This window comes from Lissotriton helveticus, chromosome 7 (genome assembly GCF_964261635.1).
Source record: "Lissotriton helveticus chromosome 7, aLisHel1.1, whole genome shotgun sequence".
Classification (NCBI taxonomy): Eukaryota; Metazoa; Chordata; class Amphibia; order Caudata; family Salamandridae; genus Lissotriton; species Lissotriton helveticus.
Genome location: NC_136068.1, coordinates 787290015 through 787304024, shown reverse-complemented (window position 1 = coordinate 787304024; position 14010 = coordinate 787290015). Strand labels below are relative to the sequence as shown.

The following is a 14010-nucleotide window of genomic DNA, read 5'->3' as shown; positions in this document are numbered from 1 at the left end:
TTAGCGATATTAACATAAAAAAGGTATGTATTCCACTAAAGGTTTTTGAAATACAGAGTATATCTTAGATCACACTGTTATAATCAACATGGCTACTGCATACATTAATGCAATATCACAAAGTTTACATCTGCACTATTATACAAAAAGGACATTTAGCAGCCAAAAGGTTTCATGACAGGTTACACATCCCTTTTTTGATATGTAAATGCATTCTTTAGGAGTGTCATCTTGGCACAATCAACTCTGCATACAAGAGCAGTCATTTGCAATTTTGAGAGACTTGAAGAATGAAGTCTGAATGTAATCTGCACTAGAGCAAATATAAGGGTTGCTATAGCTCAAAGACTTTGAAGTCAACACCAATCAAATTTTTTGAAGAAGCAGAAACATTTAGAAAGCTCTCTTAGGCACAGTCAGACAGGCACAAAATGAGGGCTGTTTAAAAATTTTACAAAGCTTTGTCACAGTACCGGATATAATTAAGCATCATTTTTACATTATTCAGCAAGGTAACCATAAAACAATGAGGAAGAAAACAATATCTATTTCCAAAGCTGAAATAAGTATATTTTTGTACACACAAGCTCAAAATATCTCAAATCCATAAAAAAAACATTAACAAAACATTTTGCTGTGTTATAGGAATTCAATCTGGAGCACTTATAAAGGCTCTTCCCATTGTAGGTAGCAACAAAAATAGTTATTGCTACAGTTAATGTTGTTTTTATATTGGTGGAAAGCAGAATGTTGCTATAAGCAATGACTCATTGTATTTGTACTTTCCTTAGGAGCGTTTATCCCACGGTGTAACGAAGAAGGGTATTACAAAGCCACCCAGTGCCATGGAAGCACAGGGCAGTGCTGGTGTGTCGATAAGTATGGAAATGAACTGGCTGGTTCTAGGAAGCAAGGAGCAGTCACTTGTGGTGAGTACAAATGCTCTGCTGTGTGATAATATGTAAACTAGCTCACTGGTGTTACCATCAATAGAGCAACAGGTAAAGTGGCACCCGGGTTCAGGTATGAGGGACACCGTGCAACCTAATTGTGATGGTATCTGACCACGTCAATGGGGATGAGTGGGGCGGTTTTATTTTCCTAGCCTGCCTTATCTTGCCTTGAGGCCATTGCATTGATGCCATGGAAGTGGATATATGACGTTACAACGCGGACTTTTACCACGCAGACCAATACCACGCATTTTTTACAACGCAGGACCCTTTACCACGCATACCATTACAACGCTGGTATTTACAACGCAGGTACCATTACAACGCATACCATTACAACGTAAGTATAGGTAAGTAAATAATATGGTAAAATAATTATTAATAATATTTTTTTAAATTAATAAATTATTTTAATATTTAATATTTTAATTATTTATGTTAATATTTAATTATTAATTTTTAAATATATATGTTAAAAATACCCCTGTACCCCAAAACCCAAACCCAGCCCTAAAACCTAAAAATACCCCTGAACCCCAAAACCCAAACCCAGCCCTGAACCCTAAAAATACCCCTGTACCCCAAAAACTGAAAACTGACCCTGAACCCTAAAAATACCCCTGCACCCCAAAAACTGAAAACTGACCCTGAACCCTAAAATACCCCTGTACCCCAAAAACTGAAAACTGACCCTGAACCCTAAAAATACCCCTGTACCCCAAAAACTGAAAACTGACCCTGAACCCTAAAAATACCCCTGTACCCCAAAAACTGAAAACTGACCCTGAACCCTAAAAATACCCCTGTACCCCAAAAAGTGAAAACTGACCCTGAATCCTAAAAATACCCCTGTACCCAAAAACTGAAAACTGACCCTGAACCCTAAAAATAGAAATACCCCTTTACCCAAAAACTGAAAACTGACCCTGAACCCTAAAAATACCCCTGTACCCAAAAACTGAAAACTGACCCTGAACCCTAAAAATACCCCTGTACCCAAAAACTGAAAACTGACCCTGAACCCTAAAAATACCCCTGTACCCAAAAACTGAAAACTGACCCTGAACCCTAAAAATACCCCTTTACCCAAAAACTGAAAACTGACCCTGAACCCTAAAAATACCCATTTACCCAAAACCCAAACCTAAAATATTTTAAATAAAATTATATACTTACCAATACTTACGTTGTAATGGTATGCGTTGTAAAAGTACCTGCGTTGTAAATACCAGCGTTGTAATGGTATGCGTGGTAAAGGGTCCTGCGTTGTAAAAGTTGCGTGGTAAAGGTAGGTCGTGGTAAAAGTTGCGTGGTAAAGGTTGTATACCCATGGAAGTTAATTAGCTCTAAATCATCCCATTCTGTGAGATTGTCTATGTTAATACCTTAGAATCATTGTGTTCTGCAATCAAACTGTTGGTGACTCAGGTAACAAGTTACATGCAAATATGTTATGTTGTGATTTAAGTGTTGCTTGTTCAACCTTAGGAAGGCATAACACAAAAAGGTCATACAAATTCCTCTAACAATTAAGCATCATTGTGAAATTATCAAACACAGATTTGCAGCACATTTGATGATGTACAAAAGTAATTACACATATACAAGTCTGGGAGCTTACCATAGGGATCATACTGATATGTCAAATCATTTTGTAGAAACAACCACAAGTTAAAGAAGTACATTTATAGAGTATGTTGTCAACATCTTTTTTGTTTGGGGGGGGGGGTGATGTTTCTCTAATTCATTTGTTACAGCAAACCAAAAGGAAGTGGCATTAAATTGGGCACAAGAGTCCCCACTAATCAAATAGCACTCTTCTAAACCTCAACAAATAAGTTACATTTGAAAATGTTATTATTATACTACATATGTATTTTTATTCATACAAAAATAATTACTGAATATATGCCTCAAAGTTTAAAAATATGTTCTTCAATCAAATACAGAAACAAGATGTTTTAAATCAACATAATTAAATTAGCCCCAATCACATCACAAAATTACTCCCAAATTTGGATTAAACACAAGGCCTACGCTGTAGATCCAAACTCCACCTGTCAAAGAGACACAATAGGTTCTTTCCTCCTTGTATGGCCAACAGCATTGATCACATGAAAAAGAGTCGGCGTACGTTTCATTGGCTAGGTGCCAGATTTTACTTCCACCTTCATTAGGACCAGAACAAAATATAACCTCATGTTGAATAATATGAGCTCGTCGGTCTTTTAAACAGATATGCATGGGAGTCTAACAAAAAATGCTAATAAACATACAATTAACTGAAAATAGAAAAATATACAAAAAAACTGTTAGAAATGCAGTCTCTAGTTGGCAGAGGTTTGCACCCTGTCCAAGTAGGGACCACCACTCTAGTCTGGTAAGCCAGATACACACCCTAAACTAACCTGGGCTCACCCTCTAGTAGCTTGGCACAGAGCAGTCAGGCTTAACTTAAGAGGCAATGTATAAAGTATTTGTGTAATTCTTAAATTACAGAAACTCAATGAAAATATCCAGAGACAGGTTTAGAAAAATAGAAAGTATTTATCTGATTAAACAAACACCAAAACAACAAAAATCCAATAAGTAGAAGTCAAGATATGAATTTTTAAAGAATAGACCAAAAATAGTGCTTAGAAGTCACTAGCGGTCAAAAGGTTACTTGAGGTTTTGAGGGACCAGGGCAAATTCAAAAGTTCGGGCTGACTGCAATGGAGAGCATGCTGGCTACAGAACTCACGCATGGTCTGCTGAAAAAGTCCCTTGGATGGAGAAAAGTGTCAACGTCAAAGGCTTGATGCAGTGGTCTTTTCCACACAGTTGGGTTCATTGTGTCGTCGCCGAGGTCCATTAAAGTGAACGCAATGTGTTGCCATCGAGCCACATAGAGAGTCGTCATCGAGCAGCGCAAGCTCTAGATCTGGTGTCCTGTTGGAGATGCGTTGATTTTTCACGAAATAAGCTGCAGAACCCACTTCTGAGGCCCAGGACTGGAGGGGGCGAGCTAAGGAAAGGGTAGGGCTCACAGACGGCAGATTTCAGCAGCACCAACAGGATTGCAGAATGTCTTTTGAGTCCCAGATACTTCAGAAAACAGGAGGCAAGCCAGCAAGCCCTTGGAGTCCCTCTGGGTTCGAGTGAGATGGGTCCAGTCCTTGTTCTCAGATGGGCAGAGATCAGCAGGCAGCAGGGCAGCTCAGCCAAGCAGAGAAGGTGTTCCTCAGAACAGTCAGTCACAACAAAGTGTCAAAACTTACAGCTCAGCAGTCTGTACTCCAGCAGAGTTCTTCCCAGGTCCAGGTGTGTACTGATTTGATAGGGTCAGAGCCCTGGTAATTATACCCAAAAGTGTCTTTGATTGTAGAGTGACTTCAAAGCAGTTCTCTGAAGTGCACAAGCATCCCTTTCAACCCAGCCCTCTCTGCCAAGCTGTCTGTGGGGGGCAATCAGCCCTCTGTGTGAGGACAGGACACAGCCTATTCAGGTGTAGGTGTGAGCTATCTCCCTCCCTTCCTGCCCAGGAAGACTAGAATGCAGATTAATGCAGATGAGTCCTCTGTCACACCCAGCCCTTCCTGTGTTTGTGCTGTCTAGAGAATGCACAAACTGTAGCTGCCACCCAGGGCAGAGGTCTATTGAAGATAGGCTGCAGACACATAGAGCAAAGTTCAGAGCAGAGAAATGTCCTCTTTCTAAAAGAGGCATTTCTAAAATGGTAACTTTACCATTAAAGAGGATTTATCAACACCATTCCAGTTATATTAAACATTAAGGGGGTCATTAGTAGGGTGGGCAGACATACCCCCAGGAAGGTGGTCCCGCACCCACAATTAGGATGCTCCCGCCACACTGGCGGGCGCATGCGGCATTTGTAACATTGCGGCGGACGGTCTTTCCGTCCGAAGGGGTCCCACCCGCCATGGCGGGGGAAAATTCATAGCGGGTGGATCGCCACCGCCATACGGGCAGTGGCGATCGGCCCGCTATCCTAATGACCCCCTAAGTAACTACTCCATTCTGGTCAGGAATTACAGCTTAAAAGGTATTTTAAGGAATCCCCAATTCTAGCCTCTAGAAAGAGTAGGCCTCACAGCAGTTAAAAAACGAATTAAGCCATTTGTCACAGACAGGACAAGTAAAACTTACAACCACATGTCCTGCCTTTTAGTTACACAGCACCCTGCCCTTAGGGTCACTTAGGGCCTACCTAAGGATAACTGTCCTTGGGATAATCAAGGACTATCTACACAAATGGCCCCTTGCTGAATTTGGAATTTTGTCTAGATTTCATAGCTGTCCAGGGTCATAAATGGGTTTCACTCCTGCTTTCCCCCATACTGCAAGTAGGTAGGAACCATCAAAATATGAAAAAGTCACCATGACTGTACAAAATGCAAAAACTATGGTTAAAATATAAATATTATTTTTACAAATCTGTAAAAGAAAACCTTATGCTTTCTTGCAAAAACACTTTTGGCTATTTCTTGGTCTGCTCCAGAGAAATCTATAAATTCTTGGTTAACATGGAATCCCCTGCATGTAGGGTAAAAAAGTGAGGCAAATGTGTCCTGGAAATATCATGTAGGAAGAAAACGTTTTGAAGGATTTGCCACAAAGGGTTCCAAACATTAAAAAAGTGCTCAGGATTGAAAAAGCCACAGCAGCTATGGGGTAAAGGAGGGCTTTGGCTAACTTGCATTCCATATAAAATTTGAGAGTCGCAAAAGCTGTGGTAAAATTGGATGCAGATATGTACTGGGAAATGTTGCTTACGTTTAGGACTGAATTTACCTTTGTGAATAGGGCCCTTTGTCTTTGTTAGCATCGGTGCAGGAGATGATTTAAGGTGACAGGTGAATCTCATCTTATATAGCTAAGCAAAGTCCTCAGAATATTGCCCCTTTCTGGCTATCATTGTTAACTCCATTCATTTACCTTCCACTCTTCAGACATGAAATGTAATGTCATCATTAAATAAACCTTTGCCACCTCTGACCTGGTGAATTTTCACGAAGTCACAGGCTTTTCTGTTCCAAGTAAGCTCTTTAAATCCTATTAACAGTAGTGGCTGCTACCGGACGGGGTTGATGGGGTGGAGGGGGGGTTTGAGAGGAATGTAATAAAAAAAGGACTTACCTTTAACGGCTGGCCGCTGCCTTTTCTCCATCCTCGTCCTCTTCATCTTCCTGTCCCGGCCGGCAGCAGAAAGCACCTGAGCACACAGGTTCCAATCACAATGCTGCAATGCTTTGGATCTGCGCTCATAGTGGAACGGGAACCTATGCATGCTCCTCACCAGGCTGTGTAATGCAGTCTGGTAGGAACATGCAAAGTGCGCATGAACTGTTTGGTCGGCCCTAGGGCCGGCCAACAGTTCATGCGCACTTAGGGAGTGCACACGACTCCTTCCCTGCTGTGGCCATCCCCGCCCTACCACTGACAGTAATAGGGAAAATAAAATTATAATAACGATACATTATTATCATTTTATTTTTCCTTTTGAGCAGTGGGGTGATGCAGAGCAGCCACTGCCCATTTACCTTCCCAAGACCAGTGTCTGATCCTTGTATCACCTTGCTAAGCATAAGAGAAACCTGGGGCCTCATTTATGAGGCTGTGCGTCACTTTTACGCCACTGGTGAGTCACTTTTTGTGACGCACCAGTGGCATAAAAAATGCGCCTTGTTGCGCCATATTTATACCTGCGCCAGGTATAATGTATGCAAGGGGGGCGTATTGACGCAAGAAAGGGTTGTAGAAGTGACGCAGTGAAATCTATGAGATTTCACTGCGTCACTTCTAGGAAGCAAATGCTTCAATATCTTACGCCTGCCTCAAAGCAGGCGTAAGCCCCATGTGAAAGGACACATTGCTGGAGTTGCGTCACTTTTGTGACACACTCCAGCAATGCGTCAATTTTGCGTCATACAGATACGTCAGAAATACTGACGTATCTGTAACTCCTTGCGACATGATGCGTCATATTATAAATATGACGCATCAATCATGTCGCATGGATGGCGCACTGAGAAGTGATGCATCGCTGCTTTAACGCAGCGATGCGTCACTTCTCATAAATGAGGCCCCTAGAGTTCTATTTTCAGTCCACCACAGCTGTGTTCTGCTCCTATGTACTATGGAGCCTTTTGGGAGACGCTACAAGCATTCATGCTGAATGATTTTGTTGTAGTTTATCTTTGATCTTCTACTCTACCTAAATAACCCCAATGCATTTTATAATGTGAAAATGGAATTCTGATCATAAGAACAGTACTTCTGGGAATACTTAGTCAGACGTAGCTTCCACAGCATCACTCCTGCAACCCTTTGGGAATCTAAAAAAAAGTTGGACTTACCCTATGTGAGAAAATTCCCAACTAATTTTCTAAAATTCATTGCCTACCTAGCTTTTCAGGAAGCCCTTCATAGACCAATATTTTTGTAGGAACTTACAACATCTGAAGTCATAAGTTAAGTTAATGTAAAGAGGTAATGAAGAATATTTTAATTAACTTCACAAGCAAATGACACTTAAATGTGCACAAGTTATTATCTTGCAATGTCATCCTGTGTCTGTTGTGTATGGTGAAACACCCTGGAATGGTACTAGAATTTCTCTTGTATTTTTCAGAAGAGGAACAAGAAACATCTGGGGATTTTGGCAGTGGTGGATCAGTGATATTGTTGGATGATCTCGAGGATGAACACGAGGCTGTAAAGACTGTCAAGGAAAGAAAACTGAAGCTTCATATCCGAGCGACTAATGATGATGACGAAGATGAAGATGATGATAAGGATGATGAATTTGGCTACATATGGTAGTCCTAAAGGAAAGCGGACTCTCAAATTTTACACAATGATTGCAAGGTTATAACGTGACAGGTGCATCCAGAAACACCTGACACAAAAGTATTTGATCTTCAATACAATATATTTATTCATGTTTAATTCAAAGGTCATTTTTAATTGAGTCTTTAGTGATTTTAAGGTTTTGCTTTTCAATCTTTATTGACCAACCTCCTTATCTCCGTATTGCAAATATGAGCAAATTAACTCCCTCACACCACCCAATATATATGACCCGGTTACAAAAACATGAAGTCACTACAGAACTCCTGTTGATCTTAGATCATGCTGGCTCTTTTTTAGAGGACTTTGCATGAGATTCTTTGTATATGACTGCGAAGGAAATATAGTAATTTACAGAATTCTGATGGTGAAAATGTGATGGCCCAAGAAACACTACTAATGGAACTAACAATGTGATGTTTCTTTTCTTCTGTATACTTTGACTGTCTGTATTAAAGTGAGATCTCCACATGTGACCTGCATGTAATTGGTGTGTGTCCCTGCAGTGTGCCATTTGCCAAAACTAAGAATAAGTGTTGGTACACTGTCTCATTGTTCTCTTGTTGAGACCCTGGTTTTCTTTACTACAAGCATTCCTGATCCTGTGCCACAAAATGGCAGATCCGATGGTTATACTTTTTGGCAAACTTGTACTATTCTGCAGTTGTAAGAGGGCATCAGGACTCTGCCGAGTAGCATAACGTGTTTTTCTGGCATGTGCACAAGATGACTGAGTTCTGTAGGTGGCCCATGTTGTTCATAGGAGATCTAGCTTAAAGACAGAATTATCATTGCATCTCTGAGAGTACAAATATCATAATATATTTGCCCAACTCAATATTTCACTTGTGTGCGAAGGAAGAGAGCATATACTGACAAAATACTATCGAAATCTTCCTAATTATTTGATATGAAATGCTACCTAGTCGGTTGAAGTACACATTTTTGATTACATCTAGGACGATGTGTAATTATCTCATTACATACCATGCAGGTTAACCAACAAAGCCATCATTAACAGCAAGCTGTTACTCTTCTTAAATAGTGTACATATGTGATCTATATAAAAAGAATCTGTCGGAAACCATTTTTATTGAAATACTTACTCCTCCACAATATTATCTTCTTCTGTTTGTTTTGAAACTTTAAAACAATATGTTTGTTTAACTGCATTACGGTTTTAATTGTAGTTGCAATGCAAAACTTGGGTGTTTGCTTACATTTATCCAGTTCAACAAAGTTACTGTGCTCTGCAACCAGATACATGGCTGCCATCCAGTAGCACAATTCATTGATAAACTAATGCTAGAAATTCTTTTTTTAACTATTGTATGCTGATTTGCTCAATTTATGACATCATATGATGTACAGTCAAAAATATTTGTCGAAACACAAGGCAAGATGTTCTAAGGCATGTTCAAGTTTGTATGTATTGTTGATAAAATGTCTTTGAGTGTTACCATATACAATGTAAAACCAAAACAAAAGAAACATTATTTTATGTTACTACGTTCCAGCTTTTAACTATGTGGTACATAGTGTGATACGGCAATTGAATGAATTCCACATGCATGCTCTCCTCCCTGGAGTTATTCCCATGTGATCAAAAACATCTGGAAACCGGACAACAATTGTCATGACATGTCAATACACATATTTGTTCATTTATTTGACAATTATTAAATGTTGCTAGCATTCCTGTCTATTTAGTGACTACTATCAGAATTGTGCTAGTACAGCTTGGCATCATATCCCATGAGTTCATTGTTAAGGTCATTACACACTGATCTCATACTCAAAGAAGACCTAAAAGAACATTTTACATGTAGGCTTGTACACTATGTGGTCAATGAGGATTTGGGAACATGACTTGATATTAGAATTAATTGCTGAATACACTGTAGTGGATAATGAGGTATCACTTCTGCTGGTAAAGATTCAGAAAGTGCACAAAAGAATACACAAAGCTCATCTGTTCAAATCACATCTTCATTTTCAATCTATGATAACTATACTACCAAACACCATTGTGTATGTAGTTGTGCAATAATGTACTGGCTATATTTTCTCATTTTCTTTCTTATAACCACAGACATGCCTCTTAAAAATGCAGCTCGCTACAATGAGGATTTGAAGTTTAAGCTATTTCTCTCATGGCCCACAAGTACAATAGTGCTCATTGCACTCCAAAAGACGAGTTTTGAAAGAACAGGCATCATGGTTAAAAAGACAAAACTTTTAATTTCAAACTGACCAATGAAATGTTCTATTCTCCATACTGGAAAAACAAAATATTTCCTAGAAAAGACAGCATTGTTTCTTTATACTGCAGATATTCAGTTTTCAAACATAAAAGGAGATTACTTCATAACACTAGAGTTAGGCATACAAGTTTGATAAGAACCGTGACTAATACATGTTATTCTCTAGCCATCTTCTTAGTTTTTGCATTGTAACAAAAATATTCTTTGGTGAAAAAGTAAATTTCGAACATTGCATCATTACATTAAAAAATGCATGTTGTACACCTATTTAGATGTGTTATATATTCTTTTTTTTCAAGCTCATGTGATCTGTTCATCTATTCAATTCAATAGTTATTTCTTTTCAAAGAAATAGCCCTAAAAATGTGCTCATGTGATCTGTTCATCTATTCAATTCAATAGTTATTTCTTTTCAAAGAAATAGCCCTAAAAATGTGCAAGTTAATATTATATTATGCACAAAATGTAGGTGACAACACCTCAATCTTAAACAAATCTCAAAATGTTTACAATAACAAATATGGGTCAGAAGTCAAAATCCAGCTTTATTACATGGCCCCAACTTTGCAAAGTTGAAATTAATACCCTTTAGCAATTATTTTCCTCCCATAGTATTTGTACAGTAGCATTAACAAAATGACCATCAGCTGGATGGCAATGCAATAGCCCCTTTCCTAAGTTGTGAAGATCCTGTGTGCCACGATTTCCCCCCTCATCTTTTATACTGCAACTAGGAACCCTTCAACACAATAGCAATGATGAGGCTAGCTGATGATCAAAAAATATATAAAGCAAATATACAGATATAAAGAACTATTGAGATCAAAATTATTATCAAAAATTTATTTCTTAGAATCTCATGAAAATGTTAATACGTGGAATGGATGGCTCTCACAAGGACATAATATAACTATGTCCTGAAATACAATGCCAATAAGACTATGCAAAATTGTTGCAGAACAGTCCAAAACAAAGCTTGGTTTTGTTGTTCTTTTGTGGATATTCTTTACTCGTGCTAGATATTTTCTCTGAGAACATTTTAATGTTATACTTGACCTACTGAAAGTTTTCTTACTTTTCCACAATTCTACAGAATACAAAACAGTTAGCCACTCTTTGTAACTACACACTATTTTCTGCAGGGAATCAGACCCAGTTTCACAATTATATCTGCATTACACTTCAATCAATAAATCAGAAAGGCTTTCAATAACCTTAATTCACAAACAAGCTAGTGAGGGTTGTATAGAAATTCGGCAATGCTTTGATTTAAAGGATTGAAGAGACTAACTTAATTTCATCTTTAATGTAGGTTAACAAAAGCTCCTGGTAGATTGAATACCAGAAGTTGATGATGGGAGCCCAAATCCTTTTCAATATTTTTTTTATTTAGCCTGGGTGAGATGAGGGATGGTTGGCATAGCTCCAAATCCCTGTTCCATAGATTGAAGACCATTACGTGTAATGGGGTAACCCTATAACCCTCAGAACCTGGGCGGGTAATAAATGTAATAATGATGGTTCTGTCGGACAGAAATACCTAATGATTTGGTATTTCAATATTATTTTTTGTGTACTTCGTCCCTAATCAGGATACAAAGACAGCAATATTTATATCAAGACAATTCAATACACTGACCACAAGATAAAAAAGGAAAGTGAAATTTTTACTCAAACACTTTCGTATTTTGAATTTGAAACACAAATAACTACAGATGCTGTCCCTAAAACACACTTAAAACATAATTGACACATAAACTTTGTGCAAAAAATTGATACACAATTAAAACAACAAGTAAAATTGTTAATTCATATACTCATTGACCACGACAACTACATATACAATAATCTGATAGGTACAACAATTTGATCTTGGTTCCTAAGAGATTTTGAATAGTTGGTTCAAAAAAGAGAAGGGATTGCGTCGACGTTTCGACCCTGGGGAACGATGCGGTTATTTAACGCATCAAGGGCGGGTCTTCATCAGGACTGTAAACATGTAGGACAGCCTCTAGTGGACCTTGCTCCACTTGGAGTCCTGGTCTCTTTCTGAAAAGTACTGCCGGTCAGCCGACTCAGGCAGCGTAGATGTTCCTCATACCTCTGTAATGATTATTTGTACAGGAGGCAGAGTGAGGCGATTATCCTCTGATTTGCTTTTAATTCACGCCGATCGTGTCTATATCCTTCCGATTGCTGTAGGGGATATCCCCTACAGCAATCGGAAGGAAATAGACACGATTGCTGTAGGGGATGTCCCCTACAGCAATCGGAAGGATATAGACACGATCGGCGTGAATTAAAAGCAAATCAGAGGATAATCTCCTCACTCTGCCTCCTGTACAAATAATCATTACAGAGGTATGAGGAACATCTACGCTGCCTGAGTCGGCTGACCGGCAGTACTTTTCAGAAAGAGACCAGGACTCCAAGTGTAGCAAGGTCCACTAGAGGCTGTCCTACATGTTTACAGTCCTGATGAAGACCCGCCCTTGATGCGTTAAATCACCGCATCGTTCCCCAGGGTCGAAACGTCGACGCAATCCCTTCTCTTTTTTGAACCAACTATTCTAAATCTCTTAGGAACCAAGATCAAATTGTTGTACCTATCAGATTATTGTATATGTAGTTGTCGTGGTCAATGAGTATATTAATTACCAATTTTACTTGTTGTTTTAATTGTGTATACATTTTTTGCACAAAGTTTATGTGTCAATTATGTTTTAAGTGTGTTTTAGGGACAGCATCTGTAGTTATTTGTGTTTCAAATTCAAAATACGAAAGTGTTTGAGTAAAAATGTCACTTTCCTTTTTTATCTTGTGGTCAGTGTATTGAATTGTCTTTATATAAATATTGCTATCTTTGTATCCTGATTAGGGACGAAGTACACAAAAAATAATACTGAAATACCAAATCATTAGGTATTTCTGTCCGACAGAACCATCATTATTACATCCATAGATTGAAGAAGCAAGTTATTTTGCCTTGTATAATTGGGGCACGTACCACAAGTTTCCCCCCAACAGATTTAGGAAAGTTCCTATTCCCCATGGTCCACGGAAACTAGCATGATTTCCATGAAGGTCAAAGATGGTGCCCAGCTCAATTTAGTGGATCGTTTTAAGGCTTCAAGAGTGGTGTCACCACAGCAATTCAACTAGTTTAATATCTTTAATTAAGCAAAACAGTTAATTTACACACATCAATGAACTATATTAACTGTTCATTATTTATATGAAACTGCTGAGAGACTAAAAAAATATTTTGCTTCTTGTTGTCGCTTAAGAAAATAGTAAGCTATAAAACAGAATTAATTCAATGAAGACAGCAAAGCAATACTATCTTATTTGTGTGCATTACCTAATAAAGGGTAAAAGTACTGCACAATTTCTAAAATACAGTACAGGAAAGATTATTCTTGACATTCTTTATCATTTCATTTACCTTCATAGTTTTATGGTTTCCCAGCACGGACTATGTATAAATTGTAATTATTTCTATATACTTATTAGTATTTCTAAAGATACAGCTTTATTTTGTTAATATTTTTAGGCCTGATAAATGTCATGTTTGCATTTACAACATAGGATTTCAACTGGAAACATCAATTTCCAATGGAGAGTGAAGGTGGTCAGATCCATGAGCATTTATGCACAACATTAAAAGTTGAATTCTTCTTGCCCAAACCCACAAACCAGAGCCATCCCAAACTCCTTTCTGTTTTATATGTGTGTCATTTTAATTTGAAAAGGATTTAAATGCCGGTAGATACGGCCTGTTACGAACGCATATTTACTTACATTTTCTTTGAGCTGTTAAACATGTCAAGCCAAACACAGAGATAAACTGCATTTGACAATGAGGTGTTTCTTCTAAAAAATAAATCATCAGTAATTTAATATCTGTGTTAATGTGGAATTGCAATTATGCACTCTGTGAG

General features: G+C 38.3%; 1 protein-coding gene across 1 annotated transcript in view; it reads left to right on the top strand.

The window, feature by feature from the left end:
* Positions 1-11591, top strand: part of SPOCK1 (SPARC (osteonectin), cwcv and kazal like domains proteoglycan 1) — a 1053799-nt gene extending 1042208 nt beyond the window's left edge. Inside the window, exons 8-9 of the mRNA XM_078653334.1 lie at positions 792-929; positions 7588-11591. Coding sequence (XP_078509460.1) covers positions 792-929; positions 7588-7778 — 329 coding nt within the window. The 3' untranslated portion in view covers positions 7779-11591. The remainder of the gene's footprint in view (positions 1-791; positions 930-7587) is intronic.
* Positions 11592-14010: the final 2419 nt, after the last annotated feature.